The 25,631-nt window shown below is 46.8% G+C and overlaps 3 protein-coding genes across 17 annotated transcripts in view; 2 read left to right on the top strand and 1 right to left on the bottom strand.

Annotated features, from left to right (window-relative positions):
• Positions 1–10,619, top strand: part of CCDC88A (coiled-coil domain containing 88A) — a 63,542-nt gene extending 52,923 nt beyond the window's left edge. For 4 of the 14 annotated variants that reach the window (XM_017821775.1, XM_017821779.1, XM_017821777.1 and 1 more), the window contains 5 exons: positions 915–995; positions 2,307–2,572; positions 3,536–4,025; positions 7,301–7,400; positions 7,935–9,015. In XM_017821775.1, coding sequence (XP_017677264.1) covers positions 915–995; positions 2,307–2,572; positions 3,536–4,025; positions 7,301–7,365 — 902 coding nt within the window. In that variant the 3' untranslated portion in view covers positions 7,366–7,400; positions 7,935–9,015. Of the gene's footprint in view, positions 1–485; positions 573–714; positions 772–914; positions 996–2,306; positions 2,573–3,535 lie in introns of all 14 variants that reach the window. The other 10 variants (XM_017821771.1, XM_017821769.1, XM_017821778.1 and 7 more) reach the window with 7 other exon arrangements.
• Positions 10,620–10,890: 271 nt separating this feature from the next.
• LOC108500657 (prolyl-tRNA synthetase associated domain-containing protein 1-like) lies at positions 10,891–13,212 on the bottom strand. Its single transcript, XM_017821787.1, has 2 exons — positions 13,118–13,212; positions 10,891–12,507 (listed from the first exon to the last, which is right to left on the bottom strand). The coding sequence occupies exons 1-2, from the start codon at positions 13,202–13,204 to the stop codon at positions 12,070–12,072; spliced, it is 525 nt and encodes a 174-aa protein (XP_017677276.1). The 5' UTR covers positions 13,205–13,212; the 3' UTR covers positions 10,891–12,069.
• Positions 13,213–14,322: 1,110 nt separating this feature from the next.
• Positions 14,323–25,093, top strand: MTIF2 (mitochondrial translational initiation factor 2). Of its 2 annotated transcripts, none has more exons than XM_017821784.1 (14): positions 14,323–14,439; positions 16,515–16,746; positions 17,241–17,346; positions 18,538–18,709; positions 19,142–19,302; positions 19,714–19,890; positions 20,014–20,153; positions 20,751–20,875; positions 21,603–21,807; positions 22,351–22,603; positions 23,261–23,401; positions 24,211–24,375; positions 24,576–24,716; positions 24,833–25,093. In XM_017821784.1, exons 2-14 carry the CDS (start codon positions 16,522–16,524, stop codon positions 25,000–25,002), a joined length of 2,181 nt encoding a protein of 726 aa, XP_017677273.1. In that variant the 5' UTR covers positions 14,323–14,439; positions 16,515–16,521; the 3' UTR covers positions 25,003–25,093. The 2 variants fall into 2 exon arrangements, with proteins under 2 accessions (XP_017677273.1, XP_017677274.1); XM_017821785.1 differs by lacking the exon at positions 14,323–14,439 and adding an exon at positions 15,173–15,265.
• The last annotated feature ends 538 nt before the right edge of the window (positions 25,094–25,631 follow it).

Genomic DNA, 25,631 nt, shown 5'->3' with positions numbered 1-25,631 from the left:
TATGACTTGGTTGCAATGAGCATGTTCTCTCTGATTTCCATATCTCTCCAATGTATTGTATCATTTCTTCAGACTCTCCTTTTCTTCCTTATCTCCTACATCAGACAGATGTTCTGTGTCTCTGGTAGAAAGTACCTGTGAAGTGCATCTGAACAGGATCAAAGCATTTTCCCCTTCAGTGGGAAAGTGTCGTAACTTCCACTTAGAGTTAATAGTAAATAAAAGAAGTTATAATTTCAATCCTAAAAAACCCAAATCCCAATCTGGCCCGAGTTTTTGAAGTTTGTTGTTCAGTGAAGCCTAAATTTGCCATGTGCTGTAGTTTATAGAAGCATTCCGTGTTCCTTCAAGCAAAGCTTTGAAGTGAAAGCTGTAGTAGGTTACTTAGAAGTGAAGTTTTAACTCCTGTATAAACATTTACAACTAACATGAGCAGCAGGCATTTTTGAGGCTACTAACAGAGCATTTCCCTTGTATTGGCTCAGGAGTGCAGGACTTTGTCTGTGCAGATGCTCTTGCTCCTGCTGCTCGTGGCCTTCCAGCCCTGTGCCAGGTTCCCTGTCAGATCTGTTGTAAGTGCCCTGACCACGAGCAGCCCCTGCATGTCCCTCCTTCCACCCGTACCCGCCTCCCCCTGACACTCACTCCCAGTTCTAAACAGACACTCTCTTTCTCTCTCTGTTTCCTCTCCCCTCTACTGTGCTATTCCTCCAGTGCCCTTTTCCAAAGTGTCCTCTTGGACCGCCTGGAAATTGCTCCGCTTTCTGATGTGTAAGAACCCCTGTGTTGCCCGTGGGCATGCTGGGCCTGTGTCAGTGCATGCCCTGCCTGAGCATTCTGGCAGCAGAATGTGAAGGGACCGTGGCCTCTGCTGCAATCTTGTTCACCACCGTGTCTCCTAATTTTCCATTCAGCTTCCAGACCAGCCAGCCTTGATAGTGGCAGGACATCCACTAGCAATAGCAATAACAATGCTTCACTCCATGAAGTCAAAGGTATGCTGGAGGGGAATTCACGTCCGTGCTTCATTACTTCCATTCTTTTCTCTGTGAGATCATCTGTATAGATAAAAAAAACCCAAAACCCACAGCCAAAAAATTCCCCCTGCAAACCGCAGCAGGTGCTTCCCTAAGTATTTCAGAGCCTTCATTCCCCAGATTGGGAACAAAGGTGTTACTAGAACTGATGATTTTAATAAATATCAAAAGGGTGGTGTTGCTTTCTGAGTTACCAGCCATTTTAAATCAAACCTTACCCAGGTAGCAATGGTACAAAATAAGAATTCCCCCCAAATTACTTTAAAAGAAGTTGCTCCTTTTTTTTTTTTTCTCCAAGCATCCTCCTGCACTGCTGCTGTGGGCTGTGTGCTGTACAACTGGCCAAGGTGGCCTCTGTGATACATCCTGGAAACCTTTCTGGTTTGGATTTAACGGGTTAACAACGGCCCTGGATCTACCAGGATTCTCTAAATTACATCTATGGTGATACATTTTTGTATCTAGTGGCTATTCTAGGTGTTGTACAGACTAGAGCACTGCCAGCTCAAGACTTCATTTAATATTCATGGCTTCATTTATGGAATGGTGTCTGTTTGTTTGGAAATTTAGGAATGAATGCCAGCTGAGTATTTCTAATAGTTTATATGACATCTCTTTGATTACTCCCTTCTGTAAAAGATTCCTTGAGGTCCTCCTTGCCCCAGTTCAGAAATCCCTGCTGTAAGAAATTAATCTTTGTTCAAACTTAATTTCATTTCTTAAGAGTAACATGAAGTCAGAAATACTTGATTATCCCTAAGTATTTTTTTTTAGCAATTCACAATTTCTGGCAAATAAAAAGAATTGGGCTTGTGGCATTTATTTTGCATTTAACACCATGTGCTTCCTTCAGGTCCCAGTTGTAACCAACTAAGAGTAACAGCAGAAAGTGTTGGAGAAGCAGCATTCCTAAGTAGATCTTGTTGGAGGAAATATTTCCTTTCCATTAAACCTTTTGTATTTCATTTAACATCTTATTGCCACGTGCCTCCCAGTGATGCTGAACAAGAGCAGAGGTGTATCCTTAGCCTCTTGGAATGTAATGTTATGTGGGTGGGGGCCCAGATTATAATGAAAAGTAGTTTTTATTAAAAAAAAAAACCTCACGTTTAAAGTGCTGCAAAAGGTAAGTCAGGGGAGTGAAAAAGGACAACTGGTTTATTTTTAGTCATTTAAAGAGAATTAGTGTTCTGGATCTGAGTCGGGTTGTACACGTTTCCAGCCGTGCTGTGTGTTTCTGACGGGAATCCCTGCTCCCCTTGCCCCCAGCAGGCGCAGTGAACAGCCAGAGCCGGCCCCAGAGCCACAGCAGCGGGGAGTTCAGCCTCCTGCACGAGCACGAGGCCTGGTCCAGCAGCAGCAGCAGCCCCACCCAGTACCTGAAGGGTCCCACCCGCTCCAGCCCCGTGCCCCAGCTGAGAACTCCCGAGGCGCTGGAGAGCCGTGGAAAACACCCCAAAACGGGCTCTCCCGGCAGCGAAGTGGTCACCCTGCAGCAGTTCCTGGAGGAGAGCAACAAGAGTAACTCCAGTGAGGTCAGTCTGGAGGGTCTTCTGGCTACGTGGTGTCGCTCGGACGGGCTCAGTTAGTGCCAGGCGCAGGGAGGAGAATTGCTGTAGAGCTTTGTGGAGCTGTTGGTCTCTCCTGTGTATCCTGATACACTGCACCTGCTGCACCACACACCACATCGTTTGGAACTCCAGAGGCCCCTGGGTTGGTGAGGAAGTCCTGCCCCTGGTGCCCGGGACACTTGCAGTGCGGGGGGAAGGCCAGGACTCCTTCCAGTCCAGCACGTCTGTTCAGCAGGAGCTGTTGTCAGCTCTGTCCTGCATCAACAACAAGGGAGATGTTCGGCTTCATGCCCTGAGGAGACTCTTGTCTGCTTCAGTCCTGTCTTTGTAACATTAATGGGAAACAAAAAGCTTATTGACCTTAGAGCTTATTGAAATCTAAGAGGGATCAGACCAAGGGAATGTTTCTGTAAAGCGGTGACAGTTTGTTAGACACCCCAAATCACCTTTTCTGTGCTGGTATTCCATTTTCTTCCTCCCTAGTTCTTGAGTAGGTCTGCCCAAAACCCAGAAGGGCTGTAGGATAAAGCCAGGCAGTCACTGTGACCAGGACCACTCAGGAGGAAGGGTCAGGCTCTGTCTTATTTAAATGACACAAGTGAAATGGAAAAAATACACATTCCCAGCTGGTCTGATTGGGGTTGTCTGGGACAGAGACTTGGATCTGGAGGAGATTCTACACTTCTTTGTTAAATGCTTGCATTGATCTCTCACCTGTGGTCTCCTTGACATGGATTTTTAGGTTTTAAGTGTGTATATATTATACATGTTTAATACTGCTTTTAGAGCTGACAAATCAAAAAAACCATAATAATCTTTGTAGGGTCGTTCTGCATTTATGTTCCCAGAGATCTCTTAGGAAAAGGCAAATATTAACAATTATAAAATCGTGTAAAATGATAAATGTATGTCTCCTGGTTTGGGCAGATGAAATCCGCGAGTGAGGAGAACCTTCTAGATGAAGTGATGAGGAGCCTGTCTGAGTCCGCGGAGCTGGCAGGGAGGGAGAGGCTCCGGAAGCAGCCGGGCGCCGGCTGTGGGATCGTGAGATCCTTGAGTGTCAAAACCACCGTGGATTTCTCGGACGGCCGATCCCTGAAGCCGGAGCAGCTGGTGAGGCCCAGCCTCCGTAAGACTGACGATCTCTACTTCAGCAGCTCCCCCATCAAATTCCCGCCCGGAGCCCAGGGCAAGGCCCGGGCGGTGAAGGACAAGCTCCAAGCGACTGTGTCCCAGCGCCAGTCCCGGGACTGCAATCCCTACGCCACCTTACCTCGTGCCAGCAGCGTCATCTCCACGGCGGAAGGGACCACCCGGAGGACGAGCATCCATGACTTTTTGTCCAAGGACAGTCGGCCGCCCGTGTCGGTGGATCCGGCGGCGCCCGCGGCCGACAGGAGCGCTCCGCCCAGCTCCAGTGAGTACTCAGCACACGGGTTCTCCTCCCCCTGTGCCCACTGGGTGCCCTACAGAGTAGGGGGTGTCCCGCAGGGCGAGGCCACGCCGCGTAATTTGGGATGTAACTCCGAGGTGCCCAGGCCTTCCAGGCCGGAAAGGCCAAATTGCGGGGAGAGGACTTTGCCGAGCGCGAGCGTGTTCTGGGATAAAGTCAGTGGATCTGGGCCTGGCAGCGCAGGATCCTTTACTGTGCCCCAGCCATTCTTATCCCTGAACACGGAGTTAGTCAGTAATATCAGTGGAGTGCCCCAGAGACCCACCTCCCGAGCAGCTGAGCAGGCAAACCCGTCGGCGTTTAGGTCAGTGCCCTGGATCCAGGAACAGCCTCGTGCTGCTCAGAGCCCTGCCCAGGGCGAGCCACGGGCGGCCCAGCCCAGGGAGCCCGTCCCTGCCCCCGGCGCCAGCACCGGCGAGGCCGAGTGCCCGCTGCTGGTGTCGGAGGATAACCAGACCCTGTGGTATGAGTATGGCTGTGTATGAGGAGGAGGTTGTGTCGTTACACGTGTTCGAGTCTAACATGCCATAGGGCTGCTCTCCGTGCCCGCTGGATCACAGAGAAAACTCCCCTCCAACGAACAGCCCCTCTCTGGTCGGTCCGTGGGTGGTTGTGTCCCGTGGCCGTGGACTGTGGCATGTTGGAATGTGGAACTGTAACCCCACCAAAGCCTGCATGAGACCTTAATTGCACTGTGTACATCCTGCATGCCTCCGTAATGCTGTGTTGTTGTTTGTCACGCACCACAAACGTTGGGTGTTCTCCTCTTGGTTACTGCTGCATGTCAAACCACACGCATGCTGTGTCCCGGGAACGGCATTCCTGGGAAAGGACGGTGCTGCCAGTTGTGCTCCAGCTCTCAGGGGTGTCGGGAACACGTGGATCATCTGCCTGGAGTAAAAATGCTTTTTTTCCCCTTTGAGAAACGAAAAGAAGCATTTAGAGATATCTCAGTGTCTCCTTGCCCTTCTCATTTATGCCACGTCCTGGCATAAATGCACGAGGAACAAATCACAGCCCGATCATTCAGTGCCTCCAGTTTGCACAATAAATACCAGTTACTGAGCAACAAACACACAGAGCATTCATAATCCTGGACAGAAATGATAATTCTTATGAAGAGGTGATAAATAGTCACATGATACCCAGCACTTGTGAAAAAATGGCCTTTTCCACCTTTTCTCTTTGGTCTGCTCTGCCTTTCCACGTCTGGGGTACAGCTGTGGGGAAGGGTTTGGTTTTATCAGGAGTCAAATAACAGACTCCTTGTGATGCATAGGAATAAAATCCTGTCTTGAGTATGGTGGAAATCCATTTTTAATTCTCAACAGAAGTGACACTGACATAGCAGAAAACAAGATGGTGTAACAAAATAACAGAAAAAATGTTAAATTAACACAGTTAATAAAAGAAAGAATAACCAAGTTGCTTGCAAGGTTATGGGAGGATAGGAATGCTTCAGGGAATAACTCCTTAAATCCCAGATGAACAGCTGAAGAGAAATGTGGAAGTTATTAATGTGCCACTGCCTCTGCAAGTGCTTGAAACTCCTCAGTGGCAAATATAAACAGTTTAAAATTGTACCAGACTTAAGCAGTAACTACGTGAGGCTTCAGACACGAGCCCTTCTCTGCAAGAGGATGTGGTCAGGCCAGCTGTGGGAGCCAAAATTACATCCCTCACAAAAAACCTGAATGGAAGTTAAATATTGAGAGTAACCAGCATCACATTCGGGTTTTTACACTGACTTGATCCTGCAGCAGCTTTGTGGCACTCACAGAACTGCTCTGTGGGCTGGGCTTTAATTCCTTAGAGCTTGACTGGGAGGGGCAGGGAATCCACAGTTCCCAGGGAAGAACAGCAGATATTCCATGTGGGAGAGTGGGAGGGCTCTGCTTTGTACAGGAGAGGGAGCCCTGCATTTCCAGGTGGGGAAAAGGAGTGAGGGCAGGATATTGCCTGTTCCAAAGGTGTTCTGTGGGATCAGTGTCCTGGTCTTGCCTCGTGGGGTTTGCCTTCACTCCCATTAATCTGTAGATGTGTTGGAATTGTGCTGGAGATGAGGAGTGCTGGTATCCCAATGTGTGCCCCACACTTTTGATAAGTTATTTAAGGAATTGCAGTCTCAGCTCTGAGAGCACTTCATGTAAACTCACACTGTGCTGCCAGGAGCTGTTGTTTTCTTACCTGGGCCTTGCAGAGCTTCTGCTTGTTTCGGGCAGAACAAGGTCTGTAGGAGTGTCCTGGAGCACCAGTGTCTCGGATCTCCAGGAGCTGGACACCAGCCTTGTCCAGCTCAAGCCACTGCTTTGCATTGCTTCATAAATGTGTTGATCAGCAGCAGTGGAAGTGTTCTGTGATAGAGTGTTCAATGCTCAGAATAATGACTTACAACATTTATGTTTTGGATATGAAAGACAGCCAATGTTTTCATGAACAGAAGGTTCATTTTTTTTCTCTACTTTTTGGTCTTTACACTTAAGCAGGAAGTTTGTGGATGTCTCCCTTGGTTTATGCTTAAACAGTGGAAGGATCTGTGGAATTCCTCCCGTTCCCAATCCCTGCTGCTCCTGAGCTGTGCACTTGGCTGGCTGTGACACACGTGGATCCCTGGCCCGTTCCTTGGTCCCTGCTGCCTGGAGATCTGCTCCAGGAGTTAGGAGTGCACGGCACTGATTAAACACGTGGCTGCTGGCCAGGAAGGTTGTGTTGTGCAGGCTCAGCAGTTTGCTCCCAGTGCAGCTTTGCCTGATGCTGTGCTGTGAGTGCCTGGGGAACTCAGAGCCTGCATTTTGCATGTTCAAGCTGTCGCATGCCAAGAGCATTTCCCGGTTTGCAGAGTGGAACGGGAATGTTTCTGTCGCCGCGCGGCAGGTCAGAATACAGCGAGGGGAGTTCTCTGCTAGGGTCAGTCAGCTGGGCTTGCATCTCATCGCTGTTGTTGCTTCCCATACATGCAAAGATGTAGGGTTGGTGTGGCTAAAAGCGACCCATATCTGACTGTGCTTTGCAAGTAATGCCTGTTCCAAATGCTGAGGTGAATGGCAGTGAGTGCAGCTGAGTAGGCACTTGCAGTGAGTTTCTTCTGTCCCTCTCCTCTGTCCTCTCCTCTTAAAAACAACAAAGAAGTGTTTATATATCCTTTTGCTCTCCTAATGAGTAGAATGTATTTAATGCATGAGGGGTTTTTTCGTGTCCTGATGAACACAATGAATAACCTGAAATGCTTTTCTCTGCAGATGTGGAAGCTATCCCAGAAAGCAGAAATTCAAAAAGCAGGTCTAGGGAGCAACAAAGCTCCTAATTCTATTCCCCACTACATGAGCTGTGGGCCAAGTGGTGAGTTTCCTGCCCAGACTGTAAATGAGATGAATTTCATTTACAACAAACTAACAGCATTACATCTCAGACCCAGAGCACACTGCATTAACCAGATGTAAATACTGCTTTGCTTAACTGGCTTCTCTCACGCTCACCGGTTAGGCCAGGACCGACTAGTTAGGTCAGGACTAGTGGCCCTCAGGAGGGAACCTCATCCCATTCAGCCTTTTTGCCTGTAAAAAACGCCATTTCTTTTGATTATTTTTTTTTTGCCACATCTCACGAAGAAGGTCCAAAGAAAAACCCCATTAAGAACCAGCAGCGAAGTCAGTTGTTAGAAAGGGAGCAGGTAAATCCCCCAGGTGTGGAGTGGCCCCCGGGCCGTGCCTTTGTGTGCTGCTCTGAGCTCCCTGAGCCCCTGTGCTGCTCTGAGCCCCTGTGCTGCATGCTCTAGTGCTGTTAGTTCTGTTCGTGCTCACCTCTGTGTTGTGCCTCTGCTCCTGCAGCTTTTTCTCACGTTCTTTTCTCTTTCTGCCTTTCGACTGCACACAGAGAGAAAAGTGTCCTTCAGTATCTCAGTGTGAAGCCTTTATATCTGAAGTAACAAGACAGCGACTGTAGGAGTCATTAATAAAAAAAAATAAAAAAAATTGAGGGAATTTTGTACATCCTTCGTGACTAGAGCAGGCAAGACATAAAAACCTACCTACCTTCCTTCCTTCCTTGAATCAAGGAGCTCTACTGGAGTCTACTGCCGAAAATGTGTAGATGGGCTTAGGAATTATTGCACATTGCACTGTTAAGATCTACTGAATAAAGGACAGTTCTCATCTCCCTAAGGACCGAGGATTTTAAGGTCTCAAGAATTACTCCAGGGAAAAAAACAAACAAACAAACAAAACAAACTTCTTTCATCTTCTGTTTTTGAAATTAGCCACTGATTTGCTTAAGCTTCTGCTAATAATTAGCCAAAAACCCCCATAACTGGCAGTTTCTCTTTACGTCTGTAAATCTAAAGGAAATGCTGTAGTATTTTGTTGAAATGGACTGTATATACAGATACAAAAACCTCACAGCTACTGGCACTTCACTGCCTTATTTGGTTTGCATAATCTGCATGAAATTGCTCTTAAAAAGAAAAAAAAAAAGTTTATGCTGATTTTTTTGTTGCATACTGCAAGAGAAAAAAATCTGTTTACATCCATGGGAAAGTTGGGGAACTAACAGAAGTGGGAGTCATGGGATAATGGTGTTATAGAGAAACTGTTTGTCTTTTGTGTTTTTCACCTTCCCGAGTTACTCTGCATATGTACGTTCAGATGTTTCTGACAGGAAATTGTCAGGTCTGAGTTTTCTATAACGTTTATTTTAATATAAGGCTGTTTTCCACAAATGCCATTTCCAGGTTACGACTGTCTTACGATGTTTGTGTATCGACTAATTCTTTTTTTTTTTATTATTGTTTGTCTCTTGACATGAGCTGATTGTGGCTTAGGAGGTTTCTTGATGGCAAAAAAAGAAATGTAAATAATATCATATGCATTTTACAATCAGTTCCCTTGAAGGTTCTCTTTTACTTAGATCCGTTTTGTTCGTTCTTGATTTCTATTAAAGTCAACAGACGTTCTTGGTACCTTCGGTGGTTGCATATATTTGTGTCTGGGAAGATTTGCAGCGAGCTCAGAGGAAATGGAGAGGAGCTTGGATCCAAAAGGAGTTGTTATACATTATTAAATCCAACAAGCACATTCCTGTTCCTGTTGTGGAAGGTTACATTCCCTGTGTCACCTCCCAGGTCCAGAAGGTCACCTCCATCCCCTCAGTGACGGTGAGCCTGACTCTGCTGAATGCAGTTCAACAGATCCAAGAGCATGACATCTTGTCAGAAAGGGGAAAAAAGAGGCAAGTTCAATAAGCTTTAGAAGGGGACACATTTTTTGCTTTTTTTTCTTTAAAGGGACTTCCTTCTGAAATATTTTTTATGCTAAAATAGGCTAAAAGATCTACACTAAAGGCGTGGCGGGTATGAAAGAGAATTCAAGGACCAGAAACATTAGGGAAATATCTCTTTAATTCTAAAGGACAGCTTGTTCAAGCTCCTTTCAGGGCCTGTGACTGGGTTTTCCTCACTGAGGGCAGAGGACTGATGCAGTTCCAACCCTCAAACCCAAACCATTAAACAGCGTTCCTGTTTTCAGGAGTGTTGTTTCCATCACACGGGAATCCCCTCAGGTCTCATTGATCAGCTCAGCTCTTCTCTGGAGGCGTCCAGTTGTCCAAGGTTACCCTTCCCAGCTCCCACACTTTGCTTTTTGCACAGTGCTGCACCTTCTCAGAGCACCTGTGGGGTCACAAACTGTACAGCTGCTGTTTAACTCATCCCTTGGACCAGAAATGACCCCCATCCAAACCCTCTGGGGATGTTCCTCGGAGGAGATTGGGGGGCAGGATCCTCCCTGGCGGGTCAGCTCTGGGGGCCCCAGTCCTGCCAGGGCCCCTCTGTGCCATCCTGAGCAGGTTTGGACCCACTTTGTCTCCGTCAGCACAAAGGCCAGAGTGGGATTTTGGGTTGTATTTGCCAAATTAGCCACGAGCAGCAGCAGAGACACCGGAGCACTTCAGGGATTTAATCTGCCTCTCCCAGCACTTTGTTTTGCAGGGAAGTTTCGGGACAGTCCAGCAGTCAGGAGGGGCTGTGAGCTGCTGATTCCTGCTTGCTTTTTCCTTCCTTCCTCTTCCCAGTCAGTGCCCTTAAAACAAAGTAAAAAAGCAGATTTGGGAGCCACTTCTCAGTTCCTGGAACACGGAGTCTCAGGGAAGCAGCAGTTGGAGGCCCAGCTTTGTTCCCCTGGAGTGCCAGGTCCAGGTTAGGAAGGAGGTTGTCATGCTATTATACCATGTGTATGTTTTATTTACTTTTCTGATAGTCTGTGAGGATTTAGTAACATTCCCAACAGGTACTATTATTTCTAAACATTGTCCAGGACATGATGCAGCCTAACAAAGGAGCTCATGTGTGATTTTATTTTTATTTTTTTTTTTAGAGGTAGCTGATGATGTATATGTAAATAATGCTTTGATATTAATAAAACTGCCTTAAAGGAATGTACCTAGGTGTGAAACAGAACTTAAAAAGCTCTTATTTAAACTGTAATTTCCTTTACATATTGATTTTTTTTTAATGTTCGCCATTGTATACATTTATTAATGATGTTATTAAAATGCCAAACCAAATAATTTTTATTCTTATTTCGTCGTGTGTATGTTCATACACACTTTTTCTGGAATCTGATGTTACTGGCAGGGTGTTGGTGTCGTGGTCAGTCGGTGATGTGTGCAGTGAGTATTTCTTCTGGAAGGAAAAAAAAAAACGATAAAACTGTAGCAGAATTTTTCTGGACCGTGTGTGTAGTTTGTTCTGTGGGATTTGTGTAGACCTGGGTAGCTTTTAAGTAAGTGTACACTGTTTTGATACTTTTATTTAAAAACAAACAAACAAACAAAGAAAACAACGCTAATTTTGTAAGTAAAGACAAAAAGAAATCATTACAGATTTGACAGATATATTATTTGAAGCTTTAGTTTTGCCTGGGGGTTATTTTTGCTGAGCCAAGTCTCAGGATCCCCCCCTGCCGAGGGTGAAAATAGTTACACTTCAGGCAGTGCAGGTTCTAGGATTGGGCACGTGCCTTGAAATCAGTGTCACATTTAAAACATTCCAGAGCTAAAAACCTTGACAAGTCAAATCTAATACTCATTTTTTAAGGGATAAGGGATTTTGGGGTAGAAGAAAGAAGAAACCTGTAGGGGGAGGGAGAGGGCAAGAGGCAGAGGGCAAGATAAATGTTACTGGACGTTTTTCTAGTGACTCTTCCTACAGCTGCAGCATTTTTAGGTCCCTTCTTTCCCACTGGAGACGATTCCCATGATAGCTGGGGTTAGTTTGTGTCTGACAGGGTGGAAGGAGGAATCTAAACTGCTGGATGGTGAAATGTTCTGTCTCCAGGAGCTCTGAGAACGGGTGCCAGATCCTTCCAAAACGCAGGAAACCACGGTAAGGAGGCGGATGAAGGAACTTGCCTTGCCCTAGAAGATGCTTTTTCTTACTCAGATAATAGTAACTGTTCATTCTTCCAAGATCACAACTCCTTTGATGTGTTTTTAATTCCCGCTCCTGTGGGTTTGATTTCTGTTCACCTCAGCTGCTGCTGGTGCTCTTGGCTGGTGCTAATGACATTTTCATTAGGCTGCATCCAAAAGCCTTCACCCCCCATCACCTTCAGGTTCCATCCCTCACTTTCACTGCTCCCCTCTCCTGATGTCAAGTTTAAACCTTCAAGGCCAGTCCCGCACCTGGGAAGTTCCAGTTTTATCTGTTCCATTAACAAAGATTATAAAATTATTTAAATAATGCCTTTTATACTTACTAGTTACCTAGTGCAGACATGATTTAATTTACACTAAGTTTATACTTAGTGCATACATGTTGCAAATGTCTTTTTAAGAACACTGCTAAACTTTTAATAACTCAAAGACAGTATTTTTTCTCACTAGGTTATCCAATATAAACTTACACAATTGAAAAAAAAAAATATGAAAAAGGAGTAAGCCTTCTTTTTATTTGTAACAAGATTTTCACCAGTTTTTCTCTACCAGATCTGTCTAGTAGTAGCAAAGTGAACTTCCTCTATTTGACATCTTCATCGAAGTGTAGGATGATGGGGTCGTGGCCTGTTGATCTCACGAACTTCAGGAAGTCCTCGGGGCTTAATCCCATGGTTGCAGAATTTGTCATGGGGTGAAAATACACCTTTTCGTGGCCCCCTTCCAGCAGGGCAGCGTCCAGCACCAGCCTCACGTCCCCCTGGTCACAGAAGAGGGCGAGTGGCGTGGCACAGCCCTGGCCCACCCGGAGCTTCTCCAGCATGGAGTTCTCCTCAGCAAACCTGAGGTTCCCGCTGCCGAGGCCCAGTTTTTTAGCCAGGTCGTTTAAATTGACCTGCCTGTTGTGCAGGACAGTCACCAGCCAGAACCCTTTCTTCTTTTTGTCTTTAAGAAACAGGTTTTTACTGTGACCTCCTTTCATGTGCTGGACGTCGGGCATCATTTCTTCCACGGTGAGCACCTGGAAAACAGCACCGGTGTGGTGTGAGACTCTATATCCTGTTAGACTCCCAGCTGTGTCCTGGCAGGTACCTGCTGTTAAACACTTAGAAAATACCCAATGTTCCATTTGGCCTAAAAGCTGTACCCTTTTATGAGGAAATTTGAACAGAACGCGAATGAAATGTGACAGGCTGCTGCTGGATAGTTTCTGTGTTGTCATACAGCAATATCTCACTTTAAGGCAGCTCCGGAGTGCTGTTTGCAGCTCCCTTGCGCACACACGGCAGTGACGTGGCACGTGTGCTTTCAGCTGGGAGCGAGGGAAAGTTTGGAAGGCAGCTTGGATACTGTAGGTGTCAGGGGAAGGAGCGGGGTTGGGTTGTACCTCCTCAAACTGCTGAGGAACTGGAGGAGAAAAGGAGAAATCTGGAGGCAAAAGCGCAGTCAGTGCGATCCCAAAACAAACCCCCAGATGTTCTGCCAGGCCCTGCATTTGAAGTTCCCCATTGATAATTACCCTGAACAGCGCGCTCGGGGCCTCATCCCGCCCCGCTGCCGCCGGGTTCCTTGCCGGGTTCCCTGCCGGGTTCCCCGCCGGGTTCCCGGGATGCCCGCGGGCTGTGCCGTACCTGGGGGTGCTCGGCCGTGACGGTGGCGATGCCCAGGTCCCGCAGCCGCCGCTCCAGCGCCTCCCGCAACTCCGGCCCCGCCGCCATCGCCTCCCACCGCCCCTTCCACCGCCCCTTCCACCGCCCCTTCCGCCGCGGGAGCCCGCCCAGGAGCGGCGGCGAGCGCGGGGAAGAGGCAAATGTCATAAATCCGAGTTAATTTACCAAGGGACAACCCCCCGGGGCTCAGCCTCCCGCCGCCCTCCCACTGCGCCGGGGGAACAAAAGGTCTCCATCACACCCGCACCTCCCCTCCCGCGCAGCTCAAGGTATGTCATGTCTCTTAAAACCACCTCCCGCTCAGAGATTACATGTTGCTCCGACACACACCCGCTGTGAACTGTATTTAATGTTGGTTTCAAGCCGGATCTTTCTCTCAGATTAAATGAACCTATTCATTTTTATCTGCGTGTCCTTACTGTGGTTTCAGGTTCTGGCTGGTTGCTTATATATTGTGCTGAAAACGTTGCTGCTAAGAAAGGAAGTTAAAAAAAAATCGAAGCAAAAAAAAAAAAAGAATCAAAGTAAGGTAAACTTTCTGAGACACCTGAATTTTTTAAAATTTTTTTAAAGGCATCCAATAATAATCAGGAATTGCCACTGAGGGACAAAGCCAAGCGTTAACGGCCACAGAGTTAAGTGGAAAATATTTCTGCAACCCAAACCAACGTCCCGACCTATGACATCTGTATTTGTTCTCAGTTTGCCCTTCAGAAAAACGGGCAATCTGTAATAAAGCTTTAAATGAAAGCAGGATGACTCTGTGGTTAAGAGACATGTGGGTAAAATATGATCCCACGCTAATTCCCAGAGCCTGACAGCGGCGCACGGGAAGATTTCCAGGCGGCATCCAGTGGAAGATCAACTCAAAAAGCAGATTTGCTGTAAACTCTGATGACTGTTTCGCACGCTAAATTTTATCTTTCCAATAAAACGTTTTTCAGGTCAACCCCAGGCAGTCCCAGGATGTGTTGCCCTCAGCGTGGGACCGGCTGGCAGCTCCGTGCAGTCCCCGTGCAGGAATTGCTTTTAATGCCTTTGCACAACTTTTCATATTTAAGCTTTTTTTCTTTTCTTTTTTTTTTTATTGTGGTTTATTTTGAGGTGATTTTTCCCATTGTACCCGTGGAGAAACACTCGAGGGCCCTGTGCGTTTCAAGGTGCCAGTACCTGGACCATTCACCAGCAGCTGGTGCCTCAGAAATTCAAAACATTTATTTTTTTTTCAACACTCAGCATCATAAATGAGCAAATAACTTGAGGTATTGAGAGCAGCAAAACACGTAGGTGCTGCTCAGGAGGGTATAAAACTACCTGTGTGAACTACCCCAGGTCCCACATTATGGGCAAAGCGTGTAAAATGCACAGCTCAAATGTACATAAAGGAATTTATGACCACGACACGCAGTTTCCAGTGTCTGCACAGGGATTGCAGCGCTGTCCCAAGCAGACCCTTGGGATTATCCCCGGGTCTTACAACCATCATTAACCGGGGAACACTGAGGATTTTTCATTCATAGACCTTCCTCTTAGATTTTTGTTTATCCCGGTCCATTAAGTGGCGTTATTTTAGAGACACCAAATTAGACGGGGCTGAAAAATCAGCCACGTTAAAAGCTTTAAACTGGAGGTTGGGCGGGGGGGGACATTGGGAAGAAAATAAAACTGCTAGCTCCCGGCAGGAGAAGACTGAATTTTTTTATATATGTGTGCGTGCATATAGATCTATTTATTTATATCTATATATATATATATATACTTTCTACTAGTTATGTATACGTTTGAAAACCAAATTGCGACACCGTGGGTAAGCAGAGAAGAACTCTGTGCCGTGAGGGGAATTCCCGCCCCCTCTGAGGCGAGGCCCCGCCCCCGCCCGGGTGCGGCCGCGCTGCGCCTGCGCGGTGTCCCGGTGGCGCGTGCGCAGAGAGCGGCGCGCCGGGCGTGAGGGGCAGCGCGGGGTGAGGGCGGCCGGGGCGCCCGCGGTCCCTCCTCTGCCCTCAGTGCCTCCCCTCCCTCCCTCAGCCGCGCTGTCAGGGCCGGGGTGGGCGAGCCGGGGGCTCGGAGAAGGGCGCTACCACCGCGGGGAGGGCGGGCCGCGGCCGACAGGTATTGATTATCCAGGACGGTGGGCAGGAGGGCGGCAGGTGCTCCCGCCGCGGGACCCCCGGGAGCCCGGAGGGGGTTTCCACAGGCAGAGCCTCGCGGGGGGGGTCTCGCCGCTGTGGGCTGGTCTGGCGTGGCCTTGACCTTGTGTTGATTGTCTTGTGGCAGGTCCGGGATTCCTCGGGTTTACACGTTCAGCTCCTTTAAGGGAACAAAAAAAAAACCCAAAGTAGCTGGTTTTGGTTGGTTAGTTTGTCGTCGGGTCACTTCCCGCAGGTGTCCGGGTGCAAGGGAGGTTTGAAAGGGCTTTCAGCCTTCCTGGGAGCCTTCCAGAGCGTTCCCTGCCTTTGGAGCTGCGGGAAGGTGGTACCGGGACACCTGGGAGAGGCACCCTGGGCACAACAGAGTCGTGGAATGGGTTGGGTGGGAAGGGACCTTAAACCCATCCAGCGCCACCCCCTGCCACGGGCAGGGACACCTTCCACTAGCCCAGGGTGCTCCAAGCCCCGTCCAGCCTGGCCTTGGACACTCCCAGGGATCCAGGGGCAGCCACAGCTTCTCCGGGCAACCTGTGCCAGTGCAGAATTGGCAGCTCTGAGCAACAGGAGAAGTTCAAAGGAGGACGTTGTTGTATGGGATAATTAGCAAAATGGCTCAAACCAAAGTTAAGATGGTTAAAACAAGATGTGGGATGATCTGGCAGAAGCACCCTGGGAAGCCTGGTTGCTGAGCCAAGGTTTATCCTCAAAGGATATCTCTGTCCACACGACAGCACTGGTGTTATTGCAGTGCTATGGTCTTTGAGTGATGCTTTTCTCTTTAAATGCTCAGGTAAAGAGCACTTTGCAGGTGTGTTTCGTGGGCTTAGAGAGGTAGCTCACACCTGGGTGATTCTGTCAGTGTAGCACAAGGAGTGCAAATGTCCCTTTCCTTGTAGCAGATGTCAAAGAACCCGAAATGGAGGGTTTAGTAGTTTATATCAAAGATCAGTGAAAGAGAGTAGTTTATTGTAGTTTATATCAAAGAAATCTGTAAGCTCTTAGTAGATCGGTGTGTCTGCAGTAGGGCAGTGGAGAAAGGGGAAGCGCTGGAGGAAACAGAAAAACTGGGACAGTTGCTGAATAGTTCACTCTTTTAAGTGTTAAAAAGCCTGTTTGGAACCATAACATTTGTGCCTTGCGTTCCTGTCCGTTTTATCCCGAGGAAGAACGTGTTTCAGCTCCTGGTTTCAGTGTGCCCTTTGTGTTTGCAGTGAGGAGATGAACCGAGGGCTGGTGCTGAGGTTGGAGAGCCTGGTGCAGCTCCGTGGTGCCTGCAGGCAGCTCCGGGCCCTGTCCTACAGGAAGGTTTGGGGGGCACAATGGAAGCCTGTGCAGGCCTCTGCACACCCCCTGTGCCCCGTCCTGCTGCGCCCACAGCTCTGCCAAAACCACAGAGTGATCGGTGCTGCCTTAGCCCAGCGCAGACATCTGGCCACAAAGGAGGTAATTTCCAAAGCCCAGTAATCCCTGGCTTTGTGTGAAAAGTGCGGGAGCTCAGCCTGAACTTTTAAATTAAAACTGAAGAGCTTTATTCGTGAATATAGGGAATTTGTTATAAATTTATCAGACAAAATGTGCTTAATATATGACTTTATTGTGATTCCCTCTCAAATAGAGACTTAGACCGGTAGCATTGTGAATTTTGCAGAGGCAGGAAGAAATTATTAAAACCCAAACATGAAAATGATTTTGTTGACTTTTTTTTGCCCTTAATCTGAAAAATAAAAAATGAAAAAAAGTTGTGCTGCGTGCTACATGTTTTAAATGTCCATTGTGATGTGTAAGTCGTTTTTATTTATTTAAATTCATTGGTGTTCTAGTAAAAAAGATGTGTTCACCTCCTATGGCTTGAGACCGCTGTCTTTTTAATGTTGTTTTTGTCATTCCCTAGTTTATGCCAGCTCTGTGTTCCTCTATACGTGTCTAATTCCATGTAGGAGACAAAAAAGAAGAAAAAGAAGTTCCCCCTGACGAGAGGTGAAGTGGAGATAAGGCAGAAGATGACTATTGAGGAACTGGCACGAGCCATGGGCAAAGACATAGGTGAGAGGCTGCTCTGGGGTTTGGAACAGCAGGACCACAAGTGGGAGAGGCAAAGGTGTCTTCAGTGGCGTTAATTAGTGGTTGTTAATCCCTCCCTTAGCCAGGGAGGTTGTCCCATCCCAAAGGAGCTGTTGGTAGACACAGTTGCAGACTAAAGGGAAAAGAAGTTGGGCCACCCAAATCACCAGGCCAGACATTTAACTGGGAAGGAGCCAGGGCTGCCTCCTGTCTCCAGCAGAAAGGATCCAGGGGGGCTGCTCCTCGTGCCTGGGGCTCCCAGGGGCTAAATTACTCGGGAAGGAAAACACTGCACCCTGGTTTGTCAGAGCTGAACCCCTGGGAGTTAAAAACTCATGGCTGGAGAGCTTCAGCCCGGAATCCAGCCCTGGGAGTAGGGATCTGGGATCCAGGAGCGTTTGTGTTTCATTGAAACAGTGGTTTAATTAGCTCAGAGTGGGCAAGGCTTGTCTGGAATCACTTCCCTCTTTAAGTGACTGCCCAGACAACTGGGTCACAGGAGCAGGTTTGTTCCTGTGACCCCGTGAACATTCCTGACTGTATGGTGGCTCTGCTGGCATGCTTTGCCTCTTGACATTTGAAATAATTCTGCAGCTGTATAATGCCAATCTCCAGTCTCTTCCTGTCCAGCTGGGGGCTTTTTCTGGCAAATTTCCCTCTCAGCAATGAGGAGAGAAGCAGAAAAGTCTGTCATGTCTTGGTGTACCTTTCTGACAGTCCCTAGGTCAGCATGTAATGATTTCTTACTGCTGCAGTGGGTTCTGTGCTTCTGCTACCAAAGAAAGCAGCAAATGATCTGAATTATCAGATTTCCTTCCTCCCTGAGTCACTCCTTTGCTGTTTGGTTTAGATGAGTTTCCCTTGCTTTCTTTTTGGGGGGTTTAATGGAATAGTAAGGTGTGAAAATCTGAGGGAAAAATAAGATGATAGTATTTGATAAGGCACTCAGGTTCTGTAAATCCTTCTGCATCAAGTTCTTCTCTGCAAGTATGTGGTGTAGCAGGAACTTTTAGATCAATCTCACTACAGGAAAAGTGCTTTGTGAATGAAACTTAACAGCACGATACAAATCACTAATGACAAAATCTTACACTGTATGAACTGGGTTTGGTTTTTTTTTTGTCCCACATGTTTTTTTGGTGCCATTGTTAAATGCCTTTGTCTTTCCCACAGACCATATTTATGAAGCACTGCTGTACACGGACGTTGACCTCGATTCACTGGAGCCAGATTCCATCTTGTACGAAGACCACATCAAGATGATTGTTCAGAAATCAGGAATGAAGTACAAATCAGCAAAACTGAAAGAGGAGAAGGAAAGAAAAAACACAGATGCTGTGAAAAGGCAAGTTGGGAACTGCTCTTTTTGGCTCTTTATCTTCTGTTTCTTCCTGCAGGTGTTTGTCATGTCCTGTCTTTCTTTGTTTTGATGGTGTGTTGATAATCCCTGATACAGTCACAATATGATAATATTTAAAATGTGAAGTTTACTGTTTTGATTTAGTTAGCCATAAAACTGCTACTTGCATTTGGCTTGGTTTCAGGTGGGCTTTTTCTATGCCATGCTCTGAAGAAAAGCCAATTCTTTGATACCCTGGATTGCTGCATTAATTCAGTGTATTAATTCAGTAGCACTGAGCACGAGGAGGGCTGGCTGTGGTGCAGCTGGGATTTGGGAGGAGGAGGAGGAGTCACAAAACTCAACAGTGGCTCTTCTTTAGCCACGTGGGCGTGCCTGTCACTCAGAATTGTTCTGGCATTTGTGCTGTCCTTGCAGGCCCCCTGCAGACCCAGCAGTACTGACCCCACGGCCCCCCGTTGTCACCATCCTGGGACACGTCGATCACGGGAAGACGACGTTACTGGACAGCCTGCGGAAAACCCAGGTGGCCTCCATGGAAGCGGGAGGCATCACACAGCACATCGGGGCTTTCCTTGGTGAGACCCAGCTGCACGTGGGTGTGCTTAACACAGTTTACTTTGGCTGACTTGCTGCCAGGTCACTGGGGGAAAAGGCTGCCACAAAACCAGTTTATATGTAAGCAGCAAAGAAGGAAACTGTAACATGATATGTCTGTTGCTGATGACTGTCAGAATTACTTAGATGGAACTTGGAAGTGAATTGTCTGCACAGTTGAAATTAGACTGTTTTTGGATTAAGGAGGATCCCAGGATGCTTTTTCACTCCTGAGGATTTAGCAGCACCTCCCACCTCCGTGCCAAGTTATCTGTCTGCCTAAAACCTGTCATTGGTATTAAAGAAGTTCTCAAGGGAGCGATGCTTGATTGCATCGAATGAAGCTGGGTGAAGCGCTGATTTTCAGCTGTTCCGTGTCCCTCTGTTCACAGTGCACATGCCTTCTGGGGAAAAGATAACCTTCCTGGACACTCCTGGGCACGCGGCCTTTTCAGCCATGCGGGCACGGGGCACCAACGTCACCGACATCGTCATCCTGGTGGTCGCGGCGGAGGACGGCGTGATGGAGCAAACCGTGGAGTCCATCCAGCACGCCAAGAATGCAGGAGGTACCTCCTCAGAGCCCACCCTGCAGGGATTTGTTCTAGGTGGCCACTACCTTTTCTAGCAGCTCTGGTGGTCACACCGAGTTTTGGTTAGGCTGGTGCTGAGTTTGCTCCTTCTCTTTTTAGTTCCTCTTATCCTCGCCATCAATAAATGTGACAAGCCCGAAGCCGATCCCGAAAGAGTAAAGAAGGAGTTGCTGGCTCATGATGTGGTCTGTGAGGAGTTTGGGGGCGATGTTCAAGCTGTAAATATTTCTGCGCTCAAGGTAAGGTTGTGGTGGAAAAAAATGGTGGTGTTTGTGGGTGTCTGATCTGTGCAGAGAGATGCACTTTTATTAGCAGCTGCAAAATATATTATTCCTTTTCATGGCAAGGTGTCAGACACCAGGAGCTCAGTGCTGCTGGCTCTCACCAGAATTATTTGAAACACTCTGAAATGTATTCTGAGGCTCAGGCTTTTAGGGAGCAATAATATCTTGTTTCTCTTCTGTAAGTTCAGTGGATATTTTTCAGGTTAATCCCAGTTGCTGTTTGCTCGTATGAAATCAGTGCAAAAGCAAGGTTGGTGATAATGCCATGCATGAAGGGAAAAATTCAAACCAGGGTAAATAAAGATTTTCCTAACACAGGCCTAATCACAGGAGCACAGTTTCACAGTGGTCTTACAAGATGTAATTAGAAAAAAGGGGGTGGAGGGAAAAACCCAGCCCAACAGTTTTGCCTCTTTGATGTCCTGAAGTCTTGACTGGGTGGTAAATGTCATCGAGTTTTCAGTGGGGGAATTTGGCACCAAGATTTCAACTTCTGATCTCACTTTAATGCTTTGTATTTTTGTGTATTTTTGTGTGTGTGGTTTCGTGCAGGGTGAAAACCTGATGGTTCTGGCAGAAGCCACTGTTGCCCTGGCAGAGATGCTGGAGCTGAAGGCAGATGCCACGGGGCTGGTCGAGGGCACCGTGATCGAGTCTCGCAAAGACAAGGGCAAAGGGTGAGTTGTCTGCACCTCCACAGCTTCAGAGGAGCAATTTGTGACAACACAGGGACACTGCTCAGGGGGTTTGGACCTCCCTAAACAAAGCTGCCACAGTTTCTTTGCAGTGTTTCTAATTAAAGCCTTGAAATGTTATTCTGCAGCGCGAGGGCCAGAAAAAGAAGTTTTAAACTGATGGGGGAAAATACATCCTGTCACTGAGATGAAGTCCTGTGAGCACAGGACTTAGTTTAAAATGCCAGAACAGATTTATTTTTTAAATGCCATTAAAACAGTAGGAATGATGAAGTTAACAGTCATAATGTATACACAGTTCTTGGCAGATTGTGTGTGATGTGACGGTCTGCTCTTAAATGTCTTAGTCCTTTTGCAGGTTCTGTGTGAACAAGGCATGTTCTGCCCTCTTTAAAAACTAATTGAATTCTAGAAAGTTGTTGTGATTTGTTGTTTGGGTTTTTTTTTGGGGGGGGTTCACATAGTGGGTAAAATCAGTCTGTTGCTGGGTTCACAAATGCCTAATTTTGGACTGCTCTGCAGAAATGAAGAGTACAGTGCAGGTTTTGGGGGTTTTGCGAGTCACTTTAAAATTTTATTAGCAGGAACATTCTGCCCTTGGTGGGTCACAGGCCTGTCCTGGTTTGTGTTTTGCCTGCACTAACCATGGAGACGGGGAGAAGTGTCACTTTTCTTCTGTTTGTCATTTCTCTCCTCTGCTCTCCACCAGTCCCCTCACCACAGCCATCATCCAGAGAGGAACTCTGAGGAAGGGCTGTGTTCTGGTTGCAGGCAAGACCTGGGCCAAGGTGCGGTTCATGTTTGATGAGAACGGCAAGGCCGTGGATGCAGCCCCCCCAGGCATCCCCGTGGAAATCATGGGCTGGAAGGACGTCCCTTCGGCGGGAGATGAAATCCTGGAAGTGGAATCCGAGGTACGGAAAGAACTGTTTCATGGGAAACTCACACTGCAGGGAAGGAGCTGAGTAGCAGAACAAGTGAGAGCTTTCATTCTGAATAACCTGGATGATCCCATGAAAGATGAGAATGGGGATTAAGGGGCCTGAGCTCTGTAAGAGGAATGAGGGTTCGCATATTGCCTTTTAGTTTTCCACCTTTCCCCTGCTGGACTGTCCTCATCTCCACAGTGTTTCAACTTTAGAGTGAGAGAACTAGTTTCTGACAAAAGAATATGCATAAAATACAGCTTGAAATGGGTGTTGGGAGAGCTGGATAAACACCATGTGGAAGAATGAAGGATAACTCTCTTCTGCAGTGCAGAGTTCCCATAAAAACATGTTGTAGCTCAGGGAGGAAGCTCTTGTGCTCATTCTCTGCCATCTGTGCACCAAAATCTGTGATTAAGTGTGGGGGGAAATGAGCGAGCCTGCAGAGAAGATGCCGAAGGATGAAACTGCATTGTTGTAGAGTTTTCTGATGCAATGTTTTAAGGGTAACGTTTCTGTCTCCCTGTCCAGCAAAGGGCACACGAAGTGATAGACTGGAGGACCTACGTTGAACAGCAGGAGAAGCTGAAAAAGGACGTGGAAGTTATCGAAGCCAAGCAGAAGGAGCACAGGCTGGAGTACAAGCAGCAGCAGCAGAAGCTGGCCCATCTGACCTGGAGGCAGAGGAAGGCCGTGCTCTACAAGGCCAACAAGCACCTGCTGTTCCAGAGGCCCAAGGAAAGGAGGGAGGTGGCCGAGGACACGCTGTCGGTCATAGTGAAAGGTGCTGTCCCTTCACCACACCCCGGGGTCAGCTGTGAACACCATTTCTGTGCCCTGAAGTTTGGTCAGTCCAAAACTGATCAGAGAACTTCTTTCAGTAAGGGCAGGGGCGTCAGGAAACATCCAGTGGACAGAAGGATGCACTTCCAGCAGGGCCAGAGCCACAGGAAACTTAGAAGCCCAACCCTCCTACCCAGGAACTCAGAAGTAAACCCCATACATGTAAACCCCTATGCAAATATATACATACATATATAAACCTCTGTGTATCTAAATTGTAACACCACCACCCCCAAACTATAATCATTTTGCATCAGCAAAATGGAGAGAAATTGTATATTCAAGTGGGACAGGAGGACCTTGGTTTGACTTCACATTTGGTGATACACAAGCAGTGACATCAGGACCCGAAAAATGATGCAAACTTGACCCAAAAAATGACAGCAGATGTGGAGCCTCTGGTCCTGTTGTATTTATCCAGTTAATTTTTGGAATGAACAGACTTGTTAGATGGATTTTAACATATTACTGAAAATGTAATAAGAGTGATAGATGTCAAAAGACTTTCTGCTGCACAGCGTGGAGTTGTCATGTGCTTAGTTATAATTCCATGTTCCTTTATATCCAAAGTCAGCAGTGCTTCCATTTACCCCTGCAGGTGATGTGGATGGATCTGTTGAAGCTATTCTGAACATTCTGGACAGCTATGACTGTGAGGATGAGTGTAAACTGGACATTGTCCACTTTGGAATGGGAGACATCAGTGAAAACGATCTGAGCCTCGCTGAAGCCTTTAATGGTGTGTTTAAAAATCAGTTTGCAATTTTGAAATTATTCAGTTACTGAAATGGGGAGGCCTCAGTCAGGTTTAATTTAACAGTAATTAGCAGCATCAATAAGGTAAATTTACATGTATCTTAAAAATGTTTCCTTGAACATCAGACTAGTGTAGGCTGGAAATCTCATGGAAGTGGAAGGACTCTGGAAGAGCTGTTGCCAGTAGTAGCTGAATTGTTAAGATTAAAACTGTGACTGCTCCCTCAGGTTGCTGTGTGATGTTCAAACAGGGCAAAGCTTGAAAAGTAGGTTAGAAAATGATTTCCTTTTGCTCAGGGAGGCCACTGGATCTAAGGCTGACTCAGTAGATTTTCCTGTTTGTATCCTGTAATTCCCACCTGCTGCAGAGGGCGGGTCACTGGACCTGCCATAGCCCACACGTGGATGAGAGGGATCTAGAATTCACTTCCGGCTTACTTTGGGCAACCAAGCTGTTTTTCCAGCCCCAAAATGGCAGGTCTGAGTCATTTCTGTGAGCTGTGTGTGTTATTTTCTGCGTTGATACCTCCAGTTCTGTCCTCAGGGACCTTTCCATGAGGACTTTCTTGGGCCATTATTTTGATACGAGGTCTGTAGCAGTTGATGTGCCTTAGTGGAAGAAGCAGTAAAATGCTGTAAAATCAGTAAAATTCCTTAAAAAGGAAGCAGGAGTAAAATGCTTTCCTTGGTTTGCTGACCACCTAATTCTACCCCGTGCTGCAGGGTTTCACTTTGAACTGTTTAAAGTGTGATCTCTCATAGTCATCACTTGACAAGTGTTTCCTTTATCAGGTGTTATATATGGATTCAGTGTGAAAGCCAATGACAGTATTAAAAAGCTGGCTGATAAAAAGGGAATAAAAATTAAACTTCACAACATCATCTACAAACTTATAGACGACTTAAAAGAGGAGCTCAACAGCAGACTGCCCCCAGCTGTGGTGGAGACTACAGTAGGTGAGTTGGCTTTGACTGATAGATTTTTGCCTCACAATGTGGCCTAAACTTTATTCTCCAGTTCCTGTTGTATCAAATATTCATTTTATACTCCTCTGTAACTGCTTTTCTGTTGGGGTAAAGCTTGGCAAGTGGAAAAATGCAGCCTGCTTATACCTGGTGCCAGTTCATTAATCCCATGTACAACTTTTTTCTTTTAGGGGAAGCTTCTGTTCTCGACACCTTCTCTGTAACAGTGGGGAAAAACAAGATTCCAGTGGCTGGATGCAGAGTACACAAGGGGCTGCTGGACAGGAAAATGAAGTTCAAGTTAATCCGCAGCGGGAATGTTATTTGGAAAGGTAAGTGGAATTGCCACCAACATGACAACATGAATTCTGCAAGAAATTCTGCACCAAACCACTTCTGTGCTCTGCTGTTGGTGGGCTCCCTTCATGATGCATTTTTCTCTTTGTAGGATCTTTATCATCACTGAAGCACCATAAAGATGATGCCCAGGTAATAAAAGCAGGAATGGACTGTGGACTGAGTTTGGACAGGAATTTGGAATTCAACGTTGGGGATGATATTATTTGTTATGAAGAAACAGAAGTTCAACAGACAACTTCCTGGGACCCGGGATTTTAAAGGACCTTGGAATACATGAACACTAAGGGATGTGTATTATACTCCTGGCTGGCCTTTAACTGGTAACATTAAATGAACTTTCAGAGATGCACAGGAGCTGCTTTACACCTCTTCTTTATATCAGAGCATTTCAGGTATATTTTATATCTGAAATTCTCTGCCTTTCTATCATGTCAAGCAACCACCTTATGTCACTGGAACACGGGATAAACTACAGGAGTAAGTACAAGCATTTCAGGTGTGTAAAGCCATCATGGTATAAATATTTCTGATGACTGTCTTTGGCTCCAAAATAGCTGAGCCATCTTCTTTCCCCTCCCTCGATGGTGCTGTACAGTATTTCAGCTCCCCCTTTCTCTAGCACTGACCCACTTGTACACATGACTCTGGACCTCCTGAGCTCCTCTTTTTCCAGATCAGAACTACTGTCCTGTCTCATGTTAAGAGACCACTCCTAAGGTTAGCTGTAATGTTGTTTTTTCCCCCCTCTGCAACTGGTACCCCTTATCATTTAAAACAAGCTGCTTGCTTCAGTTTTAGAAAGCACCTCATCCCAGTTGGCAGCACCCAAGGCTTCGCAGGTTTTTCTCTTTACGAGCAGAGAAGAAACACAGCACCACAGAAAAAAA

Source organism: Lepidothrix coronata, unplaced genomic scaffold (assembly GCF_001604755.1).
Source record: "Lepidothrix coronata isolate B3197 unplaced genomic scaffold, Lepidothrix_coronata-1.0 Scaffold92, whole genome shotgun sequence".
NCBI classification, from domain to species: domain Eukaryota; kingdom Metazoa; phylum Chordata; class Aves; order Passeriformes; family Pipridae; genus Lepidothrix; species Lepidothrix coronata.
This window is presented reverse-complemented; position numbering and strand designations above follow the sequence as displayed.

Excerpts from the sequence above, each read along its gene's own strand:
- LOC108500657 (XM_017821787.1), bottom strand. The coding sequence starts at position 13,204 with ATGGCGGCGGGGCCGGAGTTGCGGGAGGCGCTGGAGCGGCGGCTGCGG. Across the intron at positions 12,508-13,117 it reads TCACGGCCGAGCACCCCCAG|GTGCTCACCGTGGAAGAAAT; the intron begins GTACGGCACAGC and ends GCTGTTTTCCAG.
- MTIF2 (XM_017821784.1), top strand. The coding sequence starts at position 16,522 with ATGAACCGAGGGCTGGTGCTGAGGTTGGAGAGCCTGGTGCAGCTCCGT. Across the intron at positions 19,303-19,713 it reads GCACATCGGGGCTTTCCTTG|TGCACATGCCTTCTGGGGAA; the intron begins GTGAGACCCAGC and ends CTCTGTTCACAG. Across the intron at positions 20,876-21,602 it reads CGCAAAGACAAGGGCAAAGG|TCCCCTCACCACAGCCATCA; the intron begins GTGAGTTGTCTG and ends GCTCTCCACCAG.